Genomic DNA, 25,701 nt, shown 5'->3' with positions numbered 1-25,701 from the left:
TTCTTAACTTTGTTCCAATAATAGCTAATCATCATAACTGGACTTCTACATTTACACATTTAAAGTTATGTGTTGTCACCTGGTTTTTTCTTTTAATATATTTGTTAAGAGCCTAATAACTGGACATTGTTGTATGCAATTGAATTACATCTAGGCTGATAACTAGAGTACTTTTATTGATAAAGATGTTATTCTGGGAATCGAAAACATAAAAATGTTATATTTGAATCCTGGCTAAATGATGATCCTTGCTAATACCTTTTGGCACACCGGGCGCATGCGCAGCACAGTTCTTTTGACACCGGTCGACGGGCACGTCCATATCATCCAGATCCGGCAGAAACGTGAGTCCATATGTATGTATGATAAATAGGTGGGAGGGGTGTTTTTGAAGGCGGGGTGGTGCGGCGGCATTGGCGTTTCATTCATTAATACACGCACACTGAAGAGGAAACTGGAAGGAGGCTGGAAAGTTGCATGTTCAGCCACCACCAGCGACACCAGCAACTTCCAGTCAAGGGATTGAAATTCCGAGTGTATGGGTGAGCTGTGTCTGTGTGCATGTGCGTGCGCACTCGTCGCGCCTCCACATCACTTGCCTTTGTGTTGGTGTTGCTGTCGTGCCGATGTTGCTGCTATGATGTTGCTGCCGTACTGCCGTACTGCCGCCGCTGCTGCTGCTGCTGCTGCCCCCAGTTACTGCAGGCTGAGTCGGTCCATTTGAGTAGTCACTCATTCGCTTGCCGCCCGCTCGCTGGTTCAGCTGCGCGTCCACGCCGTCTGTCCATATTTATATATACACCTATCCAATATAAAATATCCATATCCCAGTCTGGATAATTTGCTCGTCGTGCCTGCAAGTGTTAAAAAAATGTATATTACAAATAATTAAGGAATTCTAACAAGCTAATTGCTCGAGTGCCATAAACGCAATCCAATAATCCCCCTTAACGGGCCCATTAAAAAAACGTTTCCGGCGAAAACATAAAAATCGTTCGGTCGCAACACATTTAAATTTATTTACTTTTAAATCATCGATTTTACAAAAAAATGTGCTAGCGGTTAAGGCGCCTATTATTTAGTTTGTTTGCTCGTTCAGCGGATCTTTCCTATTGGGATTTATCGACGGTGGCCAAACTGCAACAATACCAGCGGCAAAACGGATAGCTGCCCGAGGTGAGTGAGCCTTGGATGACGCATAACCCTTCAAAGGAACCTTCTTACACCATAAAAATTAATAACAAAAAGAAGAGGAAAGAAAAACAGGGCAGTGAACAAGTGAAATTCAATGCGAATTGTCGTAGGCGACATTTGAAAAAAACATACTTTATGTATGCAGGGCAAACAAAGAGTACGAAAGCGTCATCGCCATCGAGGGCATGTCACACAGTCGTCTGTAATATGACGCTCGCCACTGCGACGATGCCGTCGGCGGAGGTTACTTCTGGCTCCGTTCTCCTTGGGGTTCGGGGACCAAGAATCAGAAATAATTGTTTAGCAACAATAACAATAAAACGAAATAATATAGCCCCGAAAAAGAGGGAACCCATAAACCGAAACGCCCCACTGCCAAATGCAAATTTCGTAGGGCCCAAGCGAGAACAACCGAAAGACTTTTTATAATTATGAAAAGGGAAAAGCAGCAAATCGAATTGCACTTAAAAGTGTCCCCTCGCTCAGACTCCAGATCCCGGATTCCAATCCCAGACGCTGTGGTCATCAGCCCGGGTTTTCTACAGAATCCGCTGTAGTCCTCATAAAACAAAAGTCAACGAATGTTTTTGTTTCGTTTATGGTCCTCTCCGAGAATCGGTGGTATTATAGAGCTTTCATTCAGCCGAATTTGGATTTTAACCCTGGTTGGAAAAAATTTGGTTTAGTTACTTATAAGTAACTGTAGTTTGGTCTATTTGATTTTTTAACTTTAATCATTTAATCAATACCTATCGAATTGTAGAAGAAATATTTGAAATCGGACCATTCCTTAAAAAGTTATGCGCGATCAAAGTTTTATATCTCTCTCGCACTCCCTTCAGCTCAGTAACGGGTATCTGATAGTCGGGGCACTATAGCGTTCTCCTCTGCTTTTAATGTGGTTATTTTTGTAAAAGGTCTATTATTGATTTTTTAAAAGAATTAATTTGAATTAAATTATATAGATCTAAATGTTGAAGAACTTAAAAATATGGTTTCATAAAACTTTGCAAATGGGACAGATTTTTAGTAAATACTTCTAAAGCTTATAAAACTAAATTACAACTCCATTTTGATTAGAGTGGAAAAGGAAAGTTAAACATACTTTCATACAATATATACATGCCTAGCCAGTGAACAACTCTGTCACAGCGAAATCGCAAAGTAAACCCAAGCAGGAGCACAGAGATATCCACATTACTGACCAGACTTCAGACGGGTCCTCACAATGCCCAACGAGAGTTGCCGAGACAGTATGCGTTCCAAGTTTAATGTAGAATATGCAAATTGCGCATTGCTAATTTGCATTTATGACAAAAATAATAACTAATAATCTGGCCGAGAGGGAGGAAGAGCGTGAACGGAAACCGAAACGCAGATGGATATGGAAATGGAGATGGAGATGGAGACACGGATACGGGGACCTGGCGACAATGACATACGAGAGATATGCGAGAAATTTACTATAATACTTCCAGGAAGGCAAAAAAAAGAGAGTGCCGACCGAAGGGCGTAAAGCACGGCGAGCAAACAAAACAGCATTCGGCTCGGACATTGGGCATTGGTCGCTGGTCGCTGGCCAAGAGAAATGACCATGACGGGTCGCCAGTTTCAGCTTCTCAGGTCTCTGCATCCCCAGGTCCCCAGCTCTCCAGCTCCCCGACTTCCCGTCTCCAGATGCAATCCACTCCAAAAGGTGTCGCGCGCCAAGCAAATTAGCGGGTGTGTCCAATTCGAAAACGAGCCTTGCAACTCTGGAACTCAGTCGTCCTAAAACTCGCACACATATTTAAACAGTTGGAAAAATACACATGGAAAATTATGTAAAAGTGTTCGAGAATAAGGGTTAAAGATTTCATGTTGGTTGAGAAAAAAGTTAATCCATTAGATTTGAAAAAAACATTAAAAAATTCAATTTGTATAATTCGGTGGATTATTAAATAGGAAATCAGTAGTTTAAAAAAATATTATTCCGGCGGATGTAGAATCAAGTGTCTAAGAATATTCGAGAGAATATAATAACTTATTATTAATAAGAATAGAATGAAATTTAACAGATTATAGACTGACAACAAATAATAGAATTTTGATATTACATGTATGAAAAAAATAATCTATTTTGAGACAATGAAAAAAATATTTTTGTGTCCTAAAAAAACATAATCTATAAATTCGATTTTAGAATAGAAAGATATTTGAGTGATTTTAGTATTGAGTTATTTTAGACAGTGTATTTGTTTCGCTAAGTGTACCCCTAGGCCACATGTGCTAGTATCTTCAATGTCGTGTCCCTTTTGTCACGTGAAATCAAATCATGCATTACAATTTCACGCTCAATCGCCGATGTAATTGAGCCGCACAGCCGTCCCCGTCTAGATTCCTTTAAGTGTTTGAGTATCCCAGGTTTGAGCTGTCCAACTGCCGCCACTATGTCTGCCACAAATCCAATTGGTTGGCCCAGCTCTGCCATGAATCCGGGATCGGTTCGGAGTTTTTCCGGTCGCCAGCTTCCGTAAAAGCAAAACCGGAGGGGTAGCAGCCAACCGTGAATTGCAGCTGGAGCAACAGTTAAGCCATTATCGCACCCAAAAATTAAATATATATTTATTTATACCCAGATCTGCTGAAATATATTTTCTAATTTTTACAACTATTTGTTAATGACTTAATTTATGCGAAGACACGAACTCTTTGCACTGTGGCGTATATACATGTATTTTACTGAACGTTTTCGGGATAGTCCTTGCCACATGTCCTGTGTCCATTGTTTGGATCACGTTCCCGCGTCGATATCGAATCGGTTCGATCTCAGAGGCAACTTTGTTTCCAAGTGAACAGCGTCGAGAAATAGCTGAGATCCTGGATCCATTGTCCTCATCTTAGTCCTTGCCATTCCGCTATCGGATAACAGAGCCCGCATTTCGTCCTCATGTATCCGTATCTTTGGCGCTTCAAACTTGTAAGTTTTTTTCTCTTTACGAAAAAAGGGTTCGAGGTTTTTGTGCCGAAAATATGGGAATCTCTGTGTCCAATGTGCACAGGCATGTGTGCATATTATGCCATCATCGAACGTCTTGAGATATGAATCTAGATCTGTGGGCTTGGCTGACATGTAAGCGCGGACAAGTTGAGGGATGATCCGACGTATCCCCTAGACTTAGAGCATAGAAATATTTTATCTCACAGCCTTTTTAAAAATTTTTTCTTAGAACTCATATTTTCGAAAATTATGAAAGCATTTTACTTGTATACTTTTTGTGGTAGTTAATGTATATACAAAAATGAAAGTCTCAGAAAAATTTAACAGACATTTACTAGCTTTATATAGTATCTCGTAAGTTGAAATAATATTTACCAAATGTATGATATTTATTTGCTCATATGATATGGAATTTTATGAAAACAAGTCTTCAAATTGAAGTCCAGATCCCAGGTTTTTTTTACCAATTTATGTTTTCCAATGTTGCCACGGCGCCAGTGAATCACTTTGGTAAATTATCTGAGGTGGGAGGGACTAGAAATGAAAAAGAATATTTAAAATTTTTGCACGTTGAGCCAAGATAATGAAAGATGTTGCTGTTGCAGCGGCAACAACAACACTGCTCTGCTGCAGCTGAGGGCAAAAATTGTGCTGCGCGTGCAAGAAATCGTAAACGTCATTTGCGATTAGCTCATCGACGCCAGCAAAACAAACAAAAAACAAAGACAGAAAAAGAAGCCGAAATATTGTAAGACATAAAACACAGGCAGCTGAAAAAAGGCATTATCGGCGACGACAACAAATCGGCAACACGTGCCAAGTAGCCGGCTGACAAGTGCCAAAAGATACTCACACTATTCGTGATCGATCAATGAATGAATCGCGTAAAGTCTAAAATACGATACTATGACAACAAATAATGGTAAATCACAATTTAACCCGATTTAATGGTTGTTTTTATAACTAGATCGAATAATTTAGAATACTAAATTCTAGATTATTGAGTTTTTGTTGTTCTAGTTATTATAATTTATAAATTATATTTGTTAAAGGCATAGTAATTCTTTTCTAAATAATTCAGATAAGTATTAAAAAATAAAATAATTTTAATTTTTAAAAATAGAGTAAATTTAATGTTTTAAAAATAACATAGCTTGTGACACATGACTAGAAATTTTAAAACATAATTTATTTCAGTATGGTTGGCTTTCAGGGGGTTAACTGCTGATCAGACCTCTACATAAATATCTGATTCAGGGGTCAACGGTGGGCTTGGATAACTTTTATTATAACTGGCGTCGCCCTCCGATTCAACTGAGCTCAGCAAATGTCGCGAAGAAAGTAAAGTCGCTGCGATTCGGGTGAAATGCAACACTTTCTGCTAACGCCGCACAAGTCATGGTCGCAGCTCGCCAGCTTTTGTTTGTTTATTTTCCCCAGCATGTGACATTGTCCGCGGCGAAGGCGACATTGGAAGCTCGGCTCTCCATATGATTTTTCACCCAGTCGCAGTCCAATCGAAAGTCATCAACGGCGGAGAACCGCGAACCCAGAACACAGAACCCATTGAAAAAGCTGAGCGGATCGGTCTCTGGGCAGCGGCGTCGGCGCTGACGGTTGGAGCGTTTTAGTTGCGGTCAGCTTAGTGTTGGATCAAGTCGCACTGCACCCAGTGACCAAGTCGTCGTCGTTGTCGTCGTCTTCGCCGTTTTGTTGTTTTGTTTTTTTTTGATACCCCTTGTCGCGCGCGGTTTATGTGGCATAATTTACGATTTCGCGGACGCCTTGCAACTTCATCTCGACCAGCGAATCCCTCAAGCGATGCAGCCTGCACTCCCGGCAGCCCGCTTATGAAATGGATCCCAAAAGTAATCATTAGCCAAAAGGAATAACCAGAGCTGCACATAAAGAAATATTTTGATTTTTCAAAGATCAATTTGAACATTTTTCCAACCCAAAGGACTAAAAAGTGCTCTTCAGAAAAAAAGTGCAACTTATATCAGTTTAGAGATATATGTTTTGCTATTACCTAAATTTGTGAGGTTTCGATAAACATAATATTGTAAAAATATTTATATTTTTAGGAATATTTTGAAACCAACAACATTTTTGCGTTCAGATATGATATGTTCAGAAAATGGTTCATATTTTGGACCAAGAATATTTTATTAGTACACTTTGATTTTTTTTTTTACTGTGTATTGCAGCTGCAATGTGTTTGTTTTTACTGAGTCTCGGGATTCTTGTTCCCTGCTTTTGTTGTTTTTCCCATTTTTTTTTGGATTTTTGTTTGCATACGGTAGCCACCGAAAATGATTTGTTTTGTCTGCCCAGGCGACAGGCAAAGTAAGGGGGAGGTTTTCGGGCAGGGGATTGGCAATGTTCTTTGCAGTTGTCGTTGGGGACAACTGCCTTCGTTTTGTTTTTATGGCAACGTGCATTCGAAATCGAATCTGCAACATATTAAATTACAATTTCAGCTGTAAAGTTAGGAAAGCACGGAAAGTTTTTATAAAGTCAAAAATAATTTGGACCTTGAATGGAAAGTTAAATTTAATTAACAAAAACTTTAATTAAAATAAATGAATGGTTATTTCTGTTTTTACAAAAATACGAATATTTTTAGAAAAATTGTACATTTTAAATCTTGTTTTTCTATAAAAAGATTTTCTTGAAATTTTCTTTAATCTTTAGTCGTTTATTAACCTATCAGACACATCATTTTACGATTCTGAGATTTACAAATGTCGTTGCCAATACATTTTTATTTATTTGTCGCATTTAATTAGTTTCGTTGAGTACATATTTATGGACCCCATGATGGACATTTTGAGAGAAATAAATGAAATTTTCGTTTTTATGGGACATAAAAAGTTACGCATTTAAAAGGGGAAAATCAAATGTTTACGAGCTTATAAAGACAGAAACGAATAAAAATGGCGGCCATGTAAAACGGGGGGAAGTCCCCTCTCTCTTTCACAAATACAATGACAAGCGGACCACCAATACAAACGGAAGTGACAAAAGTGACATTGAATTTTGACGAACGGAAGTTCTCAATGTGAGAGTGTAGGAGTGCGCGCAGAGGGAATGTCTAAAAAAAATGCAAAAAAGATTGCTTCTGTGTTAAAAAAGGATAACGAAAGGGGAAAGCTTAAAACTCGTATGCCAGCAATGTTCGCTAATGGAGTGTAACAGGCCACACACAGACGCACACTTACATATCCACATGTACGGCCAAAACACCCACACAAGCATGGAAAACAAAATGAAACTCAAATAACAATTATTAAGGCGTTGCCAGACAGGCACACACAACACAAACACAACAATTATGTGCCACTGTGTGGGTGGGCGGAGCGGTGGCGCGATACAAACTGAAACTGAAATACAAACACAAGCGTAAACACTCACACCAATTCCACTTCCAGTTTCCAGGCCCCAGTGTGTGTCTGTGTGTGTCAAGTCAGCCAATGAGAAAATGTTGTTGCCTGCGTGTTTGTGTGTGTATTTGTGTAATGTTCGCCGCTCTTCTTCTTCCGCCGCTCTCGCTCGCGCGCACTGTTGTTGTTTGCCGGAGAGGGTGGTTGTTCCACGACTGAACGAGTGTGTGTGTGTGAGTGGCGGAACCCGTTTTCCTCCCCCCACCCCCCATCCTCACCCAAACACAGTCTGTTACACTGAACAACAGAATTTGAAACAGCCGCAAAAGCAGCGCAGTCGTATTGCATCGGTCGGTGAATGAACCATGCACAGTGGCCGTAGCACCATGATTTTCTATTAATATTACAAAATGTTAAAATATTAATGGGTAATTTATGCAGCTACAAATTGTTTTTTTTTTCGTATTTTTGCACCCTTTTTTACTTAAAATTAATACTTTCTTATATCATTATTATTATTGAGAAAAATCTACTTTCATATGATATAGTAATGGAATAAATGCATGTTCTTAAATAGTTAAATAGCGTTATAAAAATGTAGATTGCTTACAAAATTAAACATCACGTAAGAAATTTTGTTAAAATGTGCATAAACTCACTTGTAATACCGCAAGTTGCCAATATTACGTATACGACTAGTTGAACAAAACCGACATGGGGTGATTTCAAGATTTGAAATTCAAATTATTGCTTGTATACCATTTATCAATTCATTTATATGTATTCACAAATATTAATATTAAGTTAAATTAAGTAAAAACTAAGTGCCCTACTCAGGATTTCTTTCAAAAGGGCTTTGCTTAGATTGCTTACATTTTTGTAGCATACTTTTCAACGCAATATTATCTAATAATTTTCACCCGAATCAGGAGAATTGAAAAACTCCAAAATTCAAGGAACTTTTTTCTTTTTAAAGATTCACACAATATTATTATACAGAAAAAAACGCAAGGGAAATTTCATGACAATTTTTGTAAGAAAATCGAGGTATTAAATTAATGATAAGTGGTGCTTTTATTTATTTACTTATTGCTGCATGTGACTTGCTATTTAAAAACCGGATCCACATATTATTATTATCTTACCCAATGAAATTTTTCCTACGCTTAAGTGTCAGCGACCTTTGGCACATCTTTTTTGGTCTTGTATTCGATAACAGATGCACCACTGTGCCTGTCTTCTAATGTCTCTAAAATTATACCTGGGGAATGGGATTTGATATGGAATTGGGAATGGGACTGAGACACCATTTTCTTGCGTTCTTATTGTTGTATTGTTGTTTCCCCCAATGTGTTTGTTTGCCTGTGTGAGTTCCGCGTGCTTTGGATTGTTTCCTGTGCTCGTTTGCCGTATTTCTGGTCTCGTCTAGGATTTGATGCTTTTTAAATTCTTTTGTCTCGTAAATTTTTTTTGATGAATGCTCTATGTACGTTGCATGTAGGGTCTTTGTCTCTTTTCTGGGGGTGTTTGTTCGGGTTCTTCTTCTTGTTCTTCAGCATCGGTGAGTGTTTATCTTGGCTGTTGGTATGGGTACGACAATGTGTGTGTGCGTGTTTGACTTCTAGTGAGGAAATCCGCTTAATGCTGTAATTTTGCTGCGCTGTTCAAACGAACACGTCAACTTTGATAGTGTAACAATTTCAAGCAAAGCAAATGTGCAAATTCCTTTTACATTTCAGGTTTTATGAGGTAAAGTGAGGTACGTTGAAATATTCTCTATCCTTTTTATTGGAAATAAAAAGAATAAAGGTTTTGGTGCTTTGATTTGTTATATAAGTCGGCTGAAATTAAAACACAAATGATTAGGTAATTTAGAGTTAATTTAGATGTTTGTTTAATAACTAATAATCTCATTTTTATTTAATGTTTATTGAAATTATTTTCATATCAAGACAAAAAGCGTTTTTTTATTTTTAATTTATCTTTTTTTTTTCTTAATTTCTTTAAATCCTTTGACCAAAATGTTTAAATCTAAAGTCAATAAAAAGCGATTTATCATCCAAAAGATTCCGTTCATAAAATCCCTTAATCCCAGCATGAAAACACCAAAGTCTCAGCATTTTCAACACCATTTTGGGGAACCAACTAATTGCCCGGACTTAGAAGGTCTTTAACACCTCCACTTTCTGTGGCATTTTATTTTGGGGGAAGAACTTGCAGTCACTCCTGCCGATCATCCCCCAGAAGTTGGTACTCCAACTATTTTTAGGCACTTAAGGCCGAAAACAGAAGCGTTGGGCTTGATAATAAAGTGAAAAGTATCGTAAATTTCAAGGTGAGCTTGCGGTTCAGGGAAAAACGAAATTATATATTCATAGAAAATCTCTAGGTGTTGCTGCTTATGTATTTTCCAAATAGAGACATTCAATATGTCTGCCTTTCACTTAACACTCGCATTTGAATTTCGGAATATTGTTTGACAGTAATTCAATTAAATTTAAACTATAGTTTTCGCTTACATAAAACGATTCCACAATGGAATGTTAATGCCTTGTCGGTGTATATGTATATATTTCTCTCACTATATATATATATTGCAGTTGCGTTTGTGTATACCCATAGGTATCTAATGAAACGTGATTTTCTCTAAAACGTGACTTTGTATTGATTTTTCTCCAACCATACTTTTGTTTCATTTTACACCCAAGCGTAAGACTGAGCCACAATATTTCTTGTTGTAGTTGTAGCTGCCTTTGTTGTTGCTCTTTTTATTGCCGCTGTTTTTGCTTTTGCCGTTTTCATTGCAGCGGAAAAATGGTATCGTCAACTGCTAAATGAATACGCAGTAGATTGGCTACCGAACCATTTCGATATGGATTTAATATTGTCATTAATAGCGAAACGACAGAGCTACAATTCTAGGAATTTCATGAACGACGGAAGTTACTTTTATATTTTTATTTAGAATCTGAATGGATATTTCATATAATTTTTAATGATTTATTAAAGGCTTTTATTTATCAATCTTTATTTTTGTAAAATAATTTAGAGTAAGTGAAAAAGTGTTATTAAAGTTAAAATAGTTACATATTGTTGTTTTGGAAAGCATTTTAATATATATATGTAATATACATAAATGTAAGATAATGCTTAAATATTAGTTAAATAGTTAGAGTAAATATTCATGAAATAGTTTTAAAGAGCTTTCAAAATTTGAAAAATATTTTTTAAATTAAGTTTTAAGTATTTTAGTATACTACTACGCTCTCAACTTGTCAACCAAATTCTTGAGCTTTATTTGCTGTACTACTACCTATGTGTAACGTGTTTACGTTCAGTTCCTGTTGGTCTATTTGCCAGAATATTTGTTCTGTGTCCACCATCAGCCATCAGATGGTAACCGGCTTCAGTGCTGCCATCACTCAGCTTGAAAAACAGGACAGATAAGCCACAAAAAACAGGGAAAAAAAGGACAAAAAATTTAAGAAAAGGACAAAAAAAAGGACAAAAGTAAATGTGCCTACATTTTTCTGTTTTTACCAATGGGTTATATATTTACTTAATATAAATGGATTTTAAATAAAATTTAATTATGTAATGATCTACTGCGCCCGACTCACAACCTTCTTTGTTTGATCATTTTACCATGGTAAATTTTTGTGAAAATCGTAGGGGAGAGGTCTGTAGGTTGAGCCACCTTTTGTTTTTAGTCTCCCATTTGGACATTCGCTTTTGAAACTTCACGTGTTAGGTACCGATCGAAAGCTTAGTCTTTTAGCTGTAAAATAAAGCAACAAAAAAAATTTTTTCCCCTTGGGAAAACTGAAAAATAATTTTTTTTGAAAAGTGCCAAAAAATGACAATTTGAAAAAGAGGTCTGTAGGTTGAGCCACTTTTTAAAGTCAATAATACTCACACAAAAAGTACTCCAAACTATAAGGAACTATTTATTTATGTTAATTTAATCAATTTTAGTTCGTCCTAAATTATTCCCCATCCATTTTTTAAGAACTTCGACCAAATAACAATTAAAATCAAAAGGCTCTTTGAACATTCACTTTTCCCCTAATATCAAAGAAATGTGCTAGGCAGAAAGCGACCTCTGTTGGCCTAAGGCCTTTTTCTATGAAAAACGGGTGTCTCAACTTACACAAAATGGGATGTTTCGGGAAAAAATTAATAACTTTTGTTCTGACTGTCACATTAAGCTGATTCTTTTTTTAATTAGTTAACAGTTAATATACTAATGTTTTAAATCTCTTACCAAGTTAATTTAAGGACGTTATTAATTTTAAATGGAATTTTGAAAAAAGTAGACAAAAACTTTTTTGGTGCAAAATGGTACACGACTCTCACAGCTTAAATCTGGCTAGAGCCTGGCTTATAATGTTTTCCCCAAAAGTTGTGTCACTAAAAAGGACTACAAAAAAAAAAATAAAAAAAATTTTTTTAGTGGAAAAGTTTTGAGAAAATTGAGTGTCTCAACTTACAGACCGTCTCAACCTACAGACCTCTCCCCTACTATAAAGAAAAACCATCGACTGCTTTACGTCTCTTTGATAATTTGTAAAAAGAATTATTTTTTAAGTGCCGAACTGTAAGAATGATGGTTAAAAAGGCATTTTAGCAAATAAAAACAGGTTTATACACTTTCGACTAGCCAAAATAACACTCAAAACCTTTTTTTTGAAAAAAGGATAGATTTCCGGATAGGGGATGTTTGAAATTTTTTCCGGATAAAGCCGTTAAAAAAAGGACAGATCTGTCCGGAAAGAGGACAAAATGGCAGCACTGACCGGCTTCCAAGTACGGCAGTCTATTGTTGTTCCTACTGCTGCTGGTGTTTTGGAGCAAATTCGAAATCAAGTTCAAATTTATGGTGAACATCACGTACGGACGACGGCCAACAATGACAACAATGGACGGCGGTTCGGTTGGAAGTCCAGTTGCGATGGACTGGCTGCACCTCGTGAAGCAAGTGATAATGGAGGTGTTTGGGTATTTACGCGTAGGTGAGGTCGGACATATGTCTGTATACTTGCGATACATGTGCATATGCTGCAAGTTCGGGGCCTCAAATTATGATTATCGATTTGACCCTTGGAAGCTGTTGGCGTGCAGCACATTTTGACTTGTTTGATTTTCCACGAGCAGGGGGAATGTTGGTTTCGGTATTGTTCTATGGCCTATGGGGCCCATCGGCCATTTGGTTGCAAGTTTGTATTGTTGATCGATTTTACGTGATATTTCCGAGATTTTCCGTATTTATAGCTTGGCTGCTCCTGGTACACATTTCGCTGCTGCCGTATTTGTTGTTCCCCTGTTATTGTTGCTTGTGTACACTGTACATATATATGTATGTTTTCTTTTTTTTTTTATTTCATTTGAAAGTTTACTTTCGCATTTTGAACGCCTCATCGCTTTGCGTATTTGCTCTGGCTATTTGTCCGCCCCCTTTCCACTTTTTCCCCAGCCCCAACGCAAAACAAAACCCCACATAATTCCCAACTGGATGCTGTGAACCGGCAGCTCTGGTTATGTTTGTTGAACAAATACAAATAAAATACATGCATAATTATTTTTGAAAATATAGTGTAATGAAAACAATGATTATGATGTGCTGGTTGATTATTATTACGATTATTATGGCTTTGGTCAGACGGATCGATGGGATTCTATTTGCTTTCACTTCGCTGCCTGCCAATGTTTGCATTGGCTGTGTTTTATTTCTGATTTACGGTAAAGTTCATGCAAAATAATTTGCCGGATTAATATTAAATAAATTATATTGGTTGCGTTGTTCATTGCGGTGGAATTCGGCTCAAATTTACAAAAGAGCCCAACACTAAATTCTTATTTGTTGTTTATACTGGCATTTGCAACCGATGCACGACCATTGGATTAAAATGTATTCTGTTGATTTTGGCCCAGCTTTACGAGGTTTTTATTGTTGGCAATTAAAAGTGTACATTTACACCGGTGGGTCTTTTGGAAATGTAACTACCTAAGTGCGTTAACAGAACAAATAAAAGCAATTTATTTAATGAGGAATTTGCGGTTTTCTTTTGATTTTAAATAATTAATTTTTTAATTGAAATTTTAATTTGATTACTTTTTACAAGTTTTTGCATTTATAAGTGTAACTATTTGACGGAACATTTTATCTACGAATATTTAAAAATGTTTATATTTATGAATTTTAAGCTGTATAAATTTCATACATTTCTTAGAAGCGACTTGTATGCTCAAGTGTCAAAAGACGATTATTTCGGCGAACTCTTGGATCCCAAAGAGCAATCCTTGCTTAATTCTTTGCTCATAAACCATTATGCTAATCAATAGGCCGTTCCCTGCATAACTTAGAGCACCCTAAAAGGGCCAATTGTAATCTTAACGGGGGCAAAAACAACGACAACTGTGCGCAATTAGCGGATTTGGGCAACCAAAAACAAAGCCAACGCTTTGTTCCCTCGCTTCTGAGATTCCAGTGGCTTGTTGTTGTTATGACCGTCGTTACTTGTTATTGCAGGCAATTAAAAACGTACGCCCAACACCCTCAAACACCCCCAAACAGGCAAACACACACACCATACACCATACGCCCCTTCGGATTGCATAAACTTTTGTTTGATAATGTTAAAGTGCCGCGCAAACAAATCAAAAAGCATATTGAAATTGGGTTAATGTACGGAGGCAGCCAGTCCGGATGCGAGTCCGCATCCACATCCACATCCGCATCCACTTCCAGTTGGTCTGGTGTCCTGGTGTCCTTAGCCGTTGTTTGCTTTACGGGTTTTAATCCGAAAATTAAGCGCGAGCTGAGCATTAAAATTTGCGACCCATTTCGAGGGAGGTTGCCCCTTCAGCGACGCGACGCCGACTGTTGTTTCAAGATAAAAACTTCATGTGCGTTGGAAAAACACACGGGAAAAGAGCAAAGGACCAAAAATGTGGGGGTTGGGTGGAAAAAGTGCACAGAGAAAAAGGTATCAGAATAATATTCCACACAAATGCATATTAAATGTTTTTGTATATATTTAATATTTCTGTAAAGTGGTTAAGATAATTTATTCAGCAATATTCAATTATAGAAAAAATAGTTATACCTTCTTCCATTAAAGTAGTATTCTTATTTTATTTTATTTTATTTTTTATCTGGCTATCAAAAATTCAATAAAAATAAATGGGGCATTTTTATAAATTTCAATATGTAGAAATCCATTTAGTGAATAATTTCATTGACCGTCAATTGTTTTTTCAAGTGCCTGAACATTTTGGCATTAACAGGAGCAGAGCTCTTATCGTTTTGGCCCCGGCATATGTTACGCACATTTGCAGCGTATGGCGAGTTTTCCGCTTTCCGCTTTCCACAGCTTCCCACCTGATAGGACACCTCGGAAATGTGTGGGAATCTCAGTGAGATACAAGGTATACCTGACCGCCTCGGAAGTTTCCCACACTTCCAGGACATGTGCTGCTTTTTTCGCCTGTTTTTCCCCGACTGGTTATCAATTGGCCGAAATTGGAAATTCCCGGATGGCATAGATGGCTATGCGCTAGCGTGAGAACCGAGCTGCGAGCAGTGGGTTCTTAGCATATCCATACCTGTGGATCGTCCTTATGGGAAGCTAGGATGGGAAGCAGCAGGATCGGCTAGATGGTATAGTGGGATGTAGGAAACAGCGCCTCGCCCGCAACACCCACATTAGCATCGGACCAGCGGCCAGTGTCCTGTTAATTGCTTTATGGACTCTCTAGTTTCCACTGCGTGGGAATCTTTCATATCCTACCTGTCATCATCCTGTTCCCATCATTCTCTTCCTCTGTAATGTATGTGCAACTCTCTAGTTCAAGTTCAGTGTGAATATTTGTGTTGACTTTATTTTTAAACTTTTACCCATTTGTTTTTAGCTTGCTGTTTGCCTGTAACCAGATTAAGGTCAAGTTGGTCGGCGGGGGCTGGGATTCGGCTTGAGATCCGGTTCATTGAGTTGCCATTCGAAGCATGAGTCGGAGTTTTATACACTTTCCGGGAAAAGATCATTGAGTTGCTCGTTAAAACCGCTGGCGAATTGAGTTTCTACTTTTTGCTTTGCTAAGGGGAACTTTTCGATTTATTTATAGCCAAAAATATTTAGAAATTCAAATTACTTTCCCATGACAGAAGCTGAAATATTATAATATTATATTATAATATTTAAACGATAAAATTAATTTAAAATAATTTGGGTAACAGAGCTCTAATTCTTAATTAATAATATGCCAAAGATGATTTAGCAATATCTAACTTTATTAGATAATGTCTTTGGGGGGAACTGTCCGATTTATTTATAGCCAAAAATATTTAGAAATTTCAATTTCTCTCCCATGACAGAAGCTGTAATATTGTAATAATATATTTTAATATTTAAATGATTAAATGAAATTAAAAGAATTTGGGTATCAGAGCTCTAATTCTTAATTAATAATATGTTGAAATGACTTAGCAATATCTTACATTATTAGATTATGCCTTTGGATTCTTTTTTCTAGACTTAAAGTTCTCACTTCCGTTCTTGTATGATTATGATTGAGATTATGGAAACCAATGCTGATATATCACTGGATATATGCCTATATTTATGGCTATATGAAATAGTATAATGTTCTTAAGGAACAATAGCATATATCCTGAATAATTCTGACCCACTTACTGCTCGTAAACTATCCTATTAAATGGATTTCGCAGCCTATGATACTCAACCCTCTGGTTGACTCCTGTCCGCATTTCGTCCGCGACTCGAGGCATTTATAATAATCGCGGCCTAAATGGGAACGCCTCGCTGTTTTTCCCTATTTCCCCTGGTTTTCTCCGCACAGAAAGGGAAGCAACCTCACTTCAGACGTGCATGTTGCCACATTTGCGTTGCGGATTAGCGCGGCATACTCTTTAGGATTATGATCGTTGAGCAAATCTGTTGCTCCTGCGTATGCGTAACGGATGTCGGCAATTCCCTCAATCTCTGACTCTTGACAAATGTTTCATTTCTTTATAGCAAACGAATGCAAAGCACTAGCAATGCAACACCGAAATTTAATTCGAGTTTATGAAGTTAAGATTCTTTTTTATCATCAAAACATTTTTGTAAACATAAAATTATAAAAATAGATTATAATTTTGGTTTTTTAATCGAAGTTTTACAATTTATTTAAGTAAGTATTTAGATGATGATGGTTTTATTTCTTTATGAACTCGTATAGATAAATGTTATTCATGAATATCGTCCAAAGTGACCTTGAAAGACCTCCGACTTCTTTTAGATCTAACTCTTTCAGTGAGGGGCAAACCTATGTATTTTAAAAGTACGTGACCTATGTCAATAAACTTGTAATTACGTGCGAATTCTTCACTCTCCGGCGGGCCAAGTTCTTTAAAACTCCCAAAAAAAAGTGTCTCGCTGGAAAATAAAGCAGCAGGAGACCCAATGGCTTAGATTTTGCCAAAACTGCGCCAAAATCACGTTCGAAAACTATCAATGGCAAGACGCTGGCTGTGGGTCATCCTGAATGCGAGAATGTATGGGCTATGGGATATGCTACACATAAATTTTGCCACCTCCTAAACTCTCGTTTTGTGTGCGAGTGTGTGCGTGGGACATCATTTGAGTATTATGTGCTCATGCAGACACACGAATATACATTGTATATAGATATAAGTCAAACTCCTGCGGTCGGCCAAAGTCAACCTGTTGAATGCAGGAGTCAGACCGAGTGAGATGGCAACTATTTCCTTTGCAAAAAGGATCTGGGCAAATTAGTAGCATTGCGAAAAGTCAATTGCCCAGGTAAACAGGTAGGAATTGAGTTCAGCCAATGGCAGGTTGGGTTTCCTGCGATCAGGTAGAAGATCCTTTTCCGGTTTCTTTTTGGGAAACTGTTAAAACTGCTGGTCCTGGAAGAAAGCAGCTCAGTTGCAAACAGGTGATTGCAGGGATATGAGCAAGTTCTAAGGAGGTGCTATAATAGTTTTAAAGCAGGATCTTTAAACAAGGAATATATTTTTTTTTACCGTTAAAAGAAACATATAAAATGACAAACCATCGACGAGTGCGCAAGGATTGCTATGAGAGCAGATTACATGGTCGGTTGTGGTTTTCTGAAACGGAATAATTTTTTAACAAATTCCCTTCGTTTACTCAGTTTATATATCTTGGATTTTTTTTGTGATTTTCCAGATATAGCCAAAACGTGTGCCATGAAGGAGAAAAGCAAAAATGCGGCACGCACGCGACGTGAAAAGGAAAACACGGAATTCTGTGAATTGGCCAAATTACTGCCGCTGCCAGCGGCGATTACTTCCCAACTGGACAAGGCCTCCGTCATCCGGCTGACCACATCGTATTTGAAAATGCGCCAAGTCTTTCCCGATGGTAAGTCCTCTTTTGGAATTTCCCCCCTTTTTTCCACTCCCGTTTTTTTTATTGGGAGGAAAACTCGGTTTGATTGCCGCTCAATTTGTCGCCGGTCTCTGTTGCTTGGCTTTTCATCTCGTGTGAATTACGCCTTGCGGCTATGGCAAATGATGCGGAATGTTTGACAGCCACGCGACCGCCACGCTCATTATAATCCAACCTCGACGTATCCTCACAGCAGGACACCACAGTCCTTTGTTTTCGTTTTTAACTCCAACGTGTATTTTCTTTGCGCTGCAAGTTTTCAAGTTTAAACGGTGATGTTTGTTTAAAGCATATGTTTGCGAGGGGAAAACCACTCAACAATGGGCAGACAATAAACAGCGGGATAAAGTGGGTGGGCCGAAACACAATGGCGTCTGTTGTTTCACTCAAAAAGCAGCGAGGAGCGAGCAACGAGCAGCGAGTGCCGGAGACTGGAAATCTCGCTCCCCTTCTCATTTTCCCGGTGCTTTTCCTCCAACCCCCCTTAGTTTGTGTGTGAGTGTGCGCCACTGAGATTTTCTGCTGACAAAGAGGGTTGTTTAAGAGGAGTGGGCGGTGGGTGGAGGTGGGTGTCGCTCCCATTGTTGCCGCACCGTTTTGTGCTTTTCTTTTCTGCCTTTATTGAAATAATTATTTTAATAATAGGCAACAAACAACGAGATCCGGACGGGCCAAGGAAGTGCTATGGCATATACATGACAATATATGTGGTACATAGAGAACAAATGAAGTGAGGTGGAGGGTGAGGGTGAGAAAGTGGGAGGCTGGTGGGCTGTGAATGGCCACCTACGGCGCTCGATGACTTTAATTGGGAATAATATTTAGACGTCAGCAGTGGCAAGTAGGGCGTGTGTTGCTGCCGCTGGTGGGAATTTTGCGAATTAAGATACTTTGCCCGGATGACAAACAATTAATTCGAGGCATTAAGGGTAACTTGTCAATAAAATAGCAAGCGGAGTTTGTTAAGCTGACATTTAAACTGAAGATTTAAGTATTTTATAGTTATTTTATAGTTTTCAAACGAAATCGAAGAGTATTATTTAAGAAATTTAGAACGGGTTTTTATGGGTACATAATAATTACAACATTTTTGTTTAGTCAACAATTACGTTTAATTCCCTAAAAAAGGAGTTGCTTAATTTTAAAATATTCTACGGATTAATAATAAATATAATTCCTTATTTTCTAGGACTTGGTGAAGCCTGGGGCTCCTCGCCGGCCATGCAACGTGGTGCTACCATCAAGGAGCTGGGCTCCCATCTGCTGCAGACGCTGGACGGCTTCATCTTCGTGGTGGCTCCGGATGGCAAAATCATGTACATCTCGGAAACGGCCTCCGTGCATTTGGGCCTCAGTCAGGTGAGTGTCGGATCTCTTGTCCTGATTTATGCGCATAAATTGCCGGGCCACCTGAATTTGCCTTTTTGTATCCTGGCCCCCACTTGCATTTGCAAGTCAATGGGACCCAAGTGTTGTGGCTTTAGAAAAGACGATTCATTTGCATTTGCTCACTAATTGGCACTCGTTGCGGGTTAAAAAATATGTTAAAATATTTTTAAGGTGCTTTAAAATTTGTAATGCAAAAGAAAAGAAAAGAAAATGAATTCAAGTTTTTTTGATTAGGTACTACCCATTTATAAATTCTAATCCTAATTTAATAATTTTTATTTTTACCAGGTTGAGCTGACGGGCAACTCGATATTCGAGTACATCCACAACTACGATCAGGACGAGATGAACGCCATTTTGTCGCTGCATCCGCACATAAACCAGCATCCAGTGAGTACAGCCTAAATTTTGACAGAGTCTTTCGAATTCGAAACATTTCAAAATGTTTGCCCTCTCGCTCTCTCTCTTTACACTCTCTCTCTCTGGACTTCTCTGTCTATCCCATTCTGCATTGTACTCACGCCACAGGCCGCCTTTCTCAACTCCCTACAGCTCGCCCAGACGCACACGCCCATCGGCAGTCCAAATGGCGTCCAGCATCCATCCGCCTACGACCACGATCGCGGATCGCACACCATCGAAATCGAGAAGACCTTCTTCCTGCGCATGAAGTGTGTCCTGGCCAAGAGGAATGCGGGACTGACCACCTCAGGGTTTAAGGTAAGATCATGATCACTCATAACTTAATAAAAAAGTTCTAAATTATTTAAAAAGAAGAAAGTAATTTTACTTCATGAATTTTTAAATATCTACAGAACTATACAACTAAATATGATATTTATTATATTAATTTATCTTGGTTTTTTTATAGGTGATACACTGCTCCGGTTATCTCAAGGCTCGCATCTATCCCGATCGCGGGGATGGACAGGGCAGCCTCATTCAGAATCTCGGCCTGGTGGCCGTCGGTCACTCGCTGCCTTCATCCGCCATCACAGAAATCAAGCTGCACCAGAATATGTTCATGTTCCGGGCCAAGCTGGACATGAAGCTCATCTTCTTCGATGCACGGTAAGTGGATCTCTGAAAAATAAATGTTAAATAATTTTAAAAAATATAAATAGGGAAGATATCATCTTAATAACACCCTAAAAAGATTTATATGAAGATAGTAAGCTTATATTATTTTTACATTTATTGCAAAAAGGAAGAAACTAAAAATAAAATCAGTTTTGTAATAACATTTTAAAATAATTTACATTTTAACGAATAGCACAACAAAGTTTATCAAGAATGATTTTTATTTAATCTGGACAGCGCGTAGATAAATACCAAACCACTTCAGCAAAGTATCCTTTGCCTGTTTGCCGTATATTCGACACTAGGCAAATATTTAAACGGGCCGCAGAATTCGCTTTTTACACCACGATAAAAAGTACTGGCAACGGCAACCGCCACCGAAAAGATAATGTTTTCAAAGTGGCAAAAAACAAAAAATAAATGAATAGGAAAAAGGAAATGTTAGCAAGACGGGGCCGACATGACGAAAAGAAAAACAAATCATTTCCCTCTTGAGCTTGATTTTCCTTTTGTCAGTGAGTATGCGAGTGTCTGTGTGTGTTGAGGGGGGAAAAAGAGTCTGTGTAAGTGCCTGGCGGACCAAAAAACCAGCCCACTTTGTCTGACATTATTGTCACTCAATTACCCTCATGATGCCACGGCATATTGCCATCCTGTTCTGGCGCCCTTCCTTTTTCGCACCGAACAACCCCAAAGTGGTGAGCAAAAATCAGCCCCTTTTTCTTTGCCGCTTTTTTGTTTTTTCTGCATAATTGAATTGGAGTCGACAAAAGTAAACCAGCCGAATAAAACACACCAGCAACAAAGGCAACACCAATGACCATTCTTTCATTGTTTGGACAAGCCAGCGAAACTGGTGCCCTCGACCTCGGAAATGATCCAACTAACTCTTGTCGCCTGTTTATTTGCTTACAGCGTATCGCAGCTAACCGGATACGAACCGCAGGACCTCATCGAGAAGACCCTGTATCAGTACATCCACGCCGCGGACATAATGGCCATGCGATGCTCCCATCAAATCCGTAAGAAAATACACTCTTATCTTTTGCAATTCACTGAGCCCTAAGCCATACACTAAAAAATGGCCTGAATACCTTTATTTATTTAAATAAAATATTTTAATAAAAATTCATTGTTCTCGAAAGCTGCATTTATAACTTTTAGGATCATAACAGAGCTTCTATATTTCGATTTTCAAAATATTGTTGAATATGATAAAGAATTAAAAACTAAAGATCATTTTGTTCTTTGAAATCACAGAATAAATTGATAAGACTTAAGCTAATTTTAATTCAATTAATAATACTAGTACATACATTCAAAATTTTCAGTAATATACAATTTGTTTTAAAGAAAATTGACCATAAAAAGCAGTCTTTAATTAATAGAAAAATAATTTCAGTAAATACTACAACTTTAGATAGTATTCAGCCCTTTTGAAATTTTAAATCGACACAAAAGTGTTTATTGGCTTAGAGTGTTCAATGCAATTTTAATTATTCATGCTTCATTTAATATTTTTTTTCTCTTATTCCTACAGTGCTGTACAAAGGACAAGTGACCACCAAATACTACCGCTTCCTGACCAAAGGCGGCGGCTGGGTGTGGGTGCAGTCGTACGCGACCTTGGTGCACAATTCGCGATCCTCGCGAGAAGTGTTCATCGTGAGCGTGAACTACGTGCTGAGCGAACGAGAGGTGAAAGACTTGGTGCTGAACGAGATTCAGACGGGCGTTGTGAAGCGGGAGCCCATTTCGCCGGCGGCCCAGGCGGCCCAAGCGGCACAGGCAGCTCAAGCGGCGGCTGTGGCTCAGGCCGCCCAGGCAGCTCAGGCGGCTCAAGCGGTACAGCAGCAGGCGGTCGTGGTGCCTCAGCCGCAGTGTGCCGGAGCAACGGGTCAGCCTGTGGGTCCGGGAACGCCCGTAAGCCTGGCCCTGAGTGCCAGTCCCAAGTTGGATCCCTACTTCGAGCCCGAGTTGCCGTTGCAGCCGCCCAATGCAGTCACGCCCGTGCCCTCAGCGAATAATAGTAGCAGTAATAATAATAGCAACAATAATAATGGCGTGTGGCACCACCATCAGTTGCAGCAGCAGCAGCAATCGGGCGGCATGGATCACGATAGCCTGAGTTACACCCAACTTTATCCCCCCCTCAACGACCTTGTGGTCAGTTCGAGCAGCAGTGTGGGCGGTGGCACCGCCTCAAGTGCGGGCGGCGGCTCCAGTGCCTCGGCCTCCTCGTCCGGCGTTTACTCCACGGAAATGCAATATCCGGACACCACCACCGGCAATCTGTACTACAATAATAACAATCATTATTACTATGACTACGATGCCACGGTGGATGTGGCCACCTCGATGATTCGGCCCTTTTCGGCCAATTCGAATAGTTGCTCGAGCAGTTCGGAAAGCGAGCGGCAATTGTCCAACGGCAATGCCTCGATTGTCAACGGAACATCGCCCTCGCAGACGACATACAGCGATCTGAGTCACAACTTCGAGCTGAGCTACTTTTCGGACAACAGTTCGCAGCAGCAACAGCAACAGCAGCAGCAGCAACATCTCATGGAGCAGCAACACCTGCAACAGCAGCAACAACAGCAGCAGCAGCAGCGATTGCAGACGCAACAACAGCAGCAGCAGCAGCAACACCAGCAATATCACTATGCAATGCCCCACCAGCAACAGCAGCAGCAACAGCAGCAACATCAGAGAGTTGTTAGCGATTTTGCCGAGAGTTTCAAGAGCGTAAATGCTGCTGCTGCGGCGGCAGCTTTGGTGGCCACGCCCCATTATACCAGCGTCATTGTGGAGCCCCAGCATTATATACCCAACGATTTTGTGCATTAACAGCAACTCGATGTTGCCGCTGCCACAGCTGTTGTTGTTGTTGTTTCTAAAACGTCGACTGCCCCATCCGCCGGATTCAAGTTGTTGCAATGTTATATACACACACACACCTCTGAGTTCTCAGTTCCAAATTGTAATATGTGGCTGAGCCACAAAACCATCTCAATTTCTAGACCTCTCTCTATACTGTTTTATTTATTAATTATCTTAAAGTCCCCAAACCCCCAATTGCGTTAAAAAGTTCAGTGTAAAGTTATAAAGTCGAAATATAAATGGGAAATCAAAGAAACGGGAAGAAAACAGAAAGATCCTTGTTAACAAATGCAAAAGCAAATACAAATTCTATAATAAATAGCCGTAAGACCTAACTGTAAAATGTTCATACAAACTAACTTAAATTAATTGCACATAACATTATACATAACTATATCGTAATGCGCATACATTTGGCCCCGCCCTCGTAATCTTGAATACGTACGATCTATGGATATATCTATGTACATAAATATGCAATAATGTGTAAATAGTGCAGGGTCCGCTCCACTATGCAGATATCGAATATGATCTTCATAAGTCAAGTAAATAATTGTAAATGTAAAATTAACTATTATCGCAATTTTTTCTAATTTGAATAAACAAATTATTACGTGGGTGAACAATAAAAGAACAAGTGCTCGTTTATTCAATGGGCCGCGTTTAGAAGCCGCTTTGCTATAGCTTAGAGTTTTTATTTAATTTAGTAATCTTAGTTAACAAATAAAATGTTATTTACAAAAATTATATTTTCGTATTTTTTTCTTTATTTTATTGATTTTATTTTTGCAGGCTCTATACTTTTTTGGAAATTGTTGGTAATAATCTTACATGATCCTTATCGTAGCCGTATTTACAACTGAAGACAACATTTTCCGGAACTTCCTATTAAATAAAATTCTTCTACAGAAATCGCTAAGCGCTGAATTCGTGTACTTTTACATGCTGAATTTAGTTCTGAAACCGGCCGTTTTGCTTTACTTTATATACATTTTACACACATTTGCTATACATTTGTTTTCACGCCATCTGTTGCTTACATACACAAACTTTAGCTGAGCATGTATATTTACATGAAAAGTTACTCGTTTCTTTGTACTCGTTACATTTCTAACGGAAATTTAAATTAATTTCCAACGAAAATAATTAATTTCCGGTTTAAAGAAATAACAAAATTTAAGCTCAGCGGTGATTTTGTTGTAACTAATTGATTGGACTTTTGATTATTTTTTTTTTAAACTTAAATGAAATACAGCATACAATATGGAAAATTCCTTTAATTTGATAATAGCATTCTTTTTGTTCCTCTATTCTCAGCAATTAATCCAAATGAAAACTTATTGAAGATCCCAAATGTCTCACATGCCGCATATCCGTAATGCAGACTGTTTGCTTTCGACCAAAGTTCCTGCTGGTGCAGCATAAACATGTAAGCCAAAGCGAACGAAACCCTTTTGACCAAGTTGTTGGCCCGGTATGAAATAGTTGGCCTATTTGTGTGTGGTGTGGGAGAGGGGGTGGGGCAGAAATAGACCATTGATTTATTGCCTGCCGTTTTGTGTGAGTCGAGCCGAGTGGGCTTTCTTTTTTTAGGGATAGGATGTGCTATCTGCAGATAAGCCTGACCTCTTTTGGGCCGGGCTAATTGGCGTTTTTCAATCCAGCCAGAGCACTTGCACTTTGTGTGTTCCAACTGGCAGGCCCTTGGCTAATTTATTTCTTGAAGCATTTTGAAAAGTTTACGCCTCGGCAGCACATAGACCGCAAATTATTTAATTGCCATCTGGCCATGCCCCCTAAAAGGCGAATGCCTTTGTGGCTCAAGGACTTTTCTCCGATGCAATAATTTAAGTGCAAGCAAACCGCAACTTTCTGGCTGAAGCACGCACACTCACAGGACCCACTCGCAGACACAGAAAACGCAGAGCACAGAAAACACAGAGCTCAGAACTTGGCCAACGGAGAAAAAAGGAGGGAAAATGGCCGAAAGGCAAAGAAGTCATATTAAAAATGAACAAAAGCAAAATGCAAAAAATAGACGTGGGAGTTGCATCCAACTCTGGAGCTCCAATTCCTGTTCCAATGCCCCAGAGCCATCCTCCTGTTCCTTTTGCGGTTTTTGGCCTTGCCCCCCAACGAACCCAACGAAATGCACTTTAATAATGAAAGTTGCGCCATTTTTGGGGAACATTGCTGGCATTTCGGAATGCAAAACCTAATTTTGGGTTTTAAAAAACGCAAGTACTCGTCCGCCGGAGCAAAGTATTTCAATTTAAAATTCGTAACGAGCTTACGTGCCAGCTGGCTTGGCCAGCTTGGTCAGATCTTGCACTTTTGTCCTGGTTAACAGCAAGGA

At 38.9% G+C, this 25,701-nt stretch overlaps 1 protein-coding gene across 3 annotated transcripts; it reads left to right on the top strand.

Moving 5' to 3' along the window:
* The first annotated feature begins 752 nt into the window (after positions 1–752).
* sim (single-minded) lies at positions 753–24,019 on the top strand. Of its 3 annotated transcripts, none has more exons than XM_044394188.2 (8): positions 753–1,176; positions 17,772–17,966; positions 19,183–19,352; positions 19,671–19,772; positions 19,911–20,102; positions 20,254–20,453; positions 21,378–21,484; positions 22,003–24,019. In XM_044394188.2, exons 2-8 carry the CDS (start codon positions 17,792–17,794, stop codon positions 23,310–23,312), a joined length of 2,256 nt encoding a protein of 751 aa, XP_044250123.1. In that variant the 5' UTR covers positions 753–1,176; positions 17,772–17,791; the 3' UTR covers positions 23,313–24,019. The 3 variants fall into 3 exon arrangements, with proteins under 3 accessions (XP_044250123.1, XP_070073664.1, XP_070073663.1); XM_070217563.1 differs by lacking the exon at positions 753–1,176 and adding an exon at positions 5,859–6,042 and having other exon boundaries at positions 19,935–20,102; XM_070217562.1 differs by lacking the exon at positions 753–1,176 and adding an exon at positions 5,859–6,042.
* Positions 24,020–25,701: the final 1,682 nt, after the last annotated feature.

The sequence above is a fragment of the Drosophila takahashii genome, chromosome 3R (genome assembly GCF_030179915.1).
Source record: "Drosophila takahashii strain IR98-3 E-12201 chromosome 3R, DtakHiC1v2, whole genome shotgun sequence".
Lineage (NCBI taxonomy): Eukaryota > Metazoa > Arthropoda > Insecta > Diptera > Drosophilidae > Drosophila > Drosophila takahashii.
The sequence above is the reverse complement of the archived record's forward strand: the minus strand, read 5'-3'. Positions and strand labels throughout refer to the sequence as shown.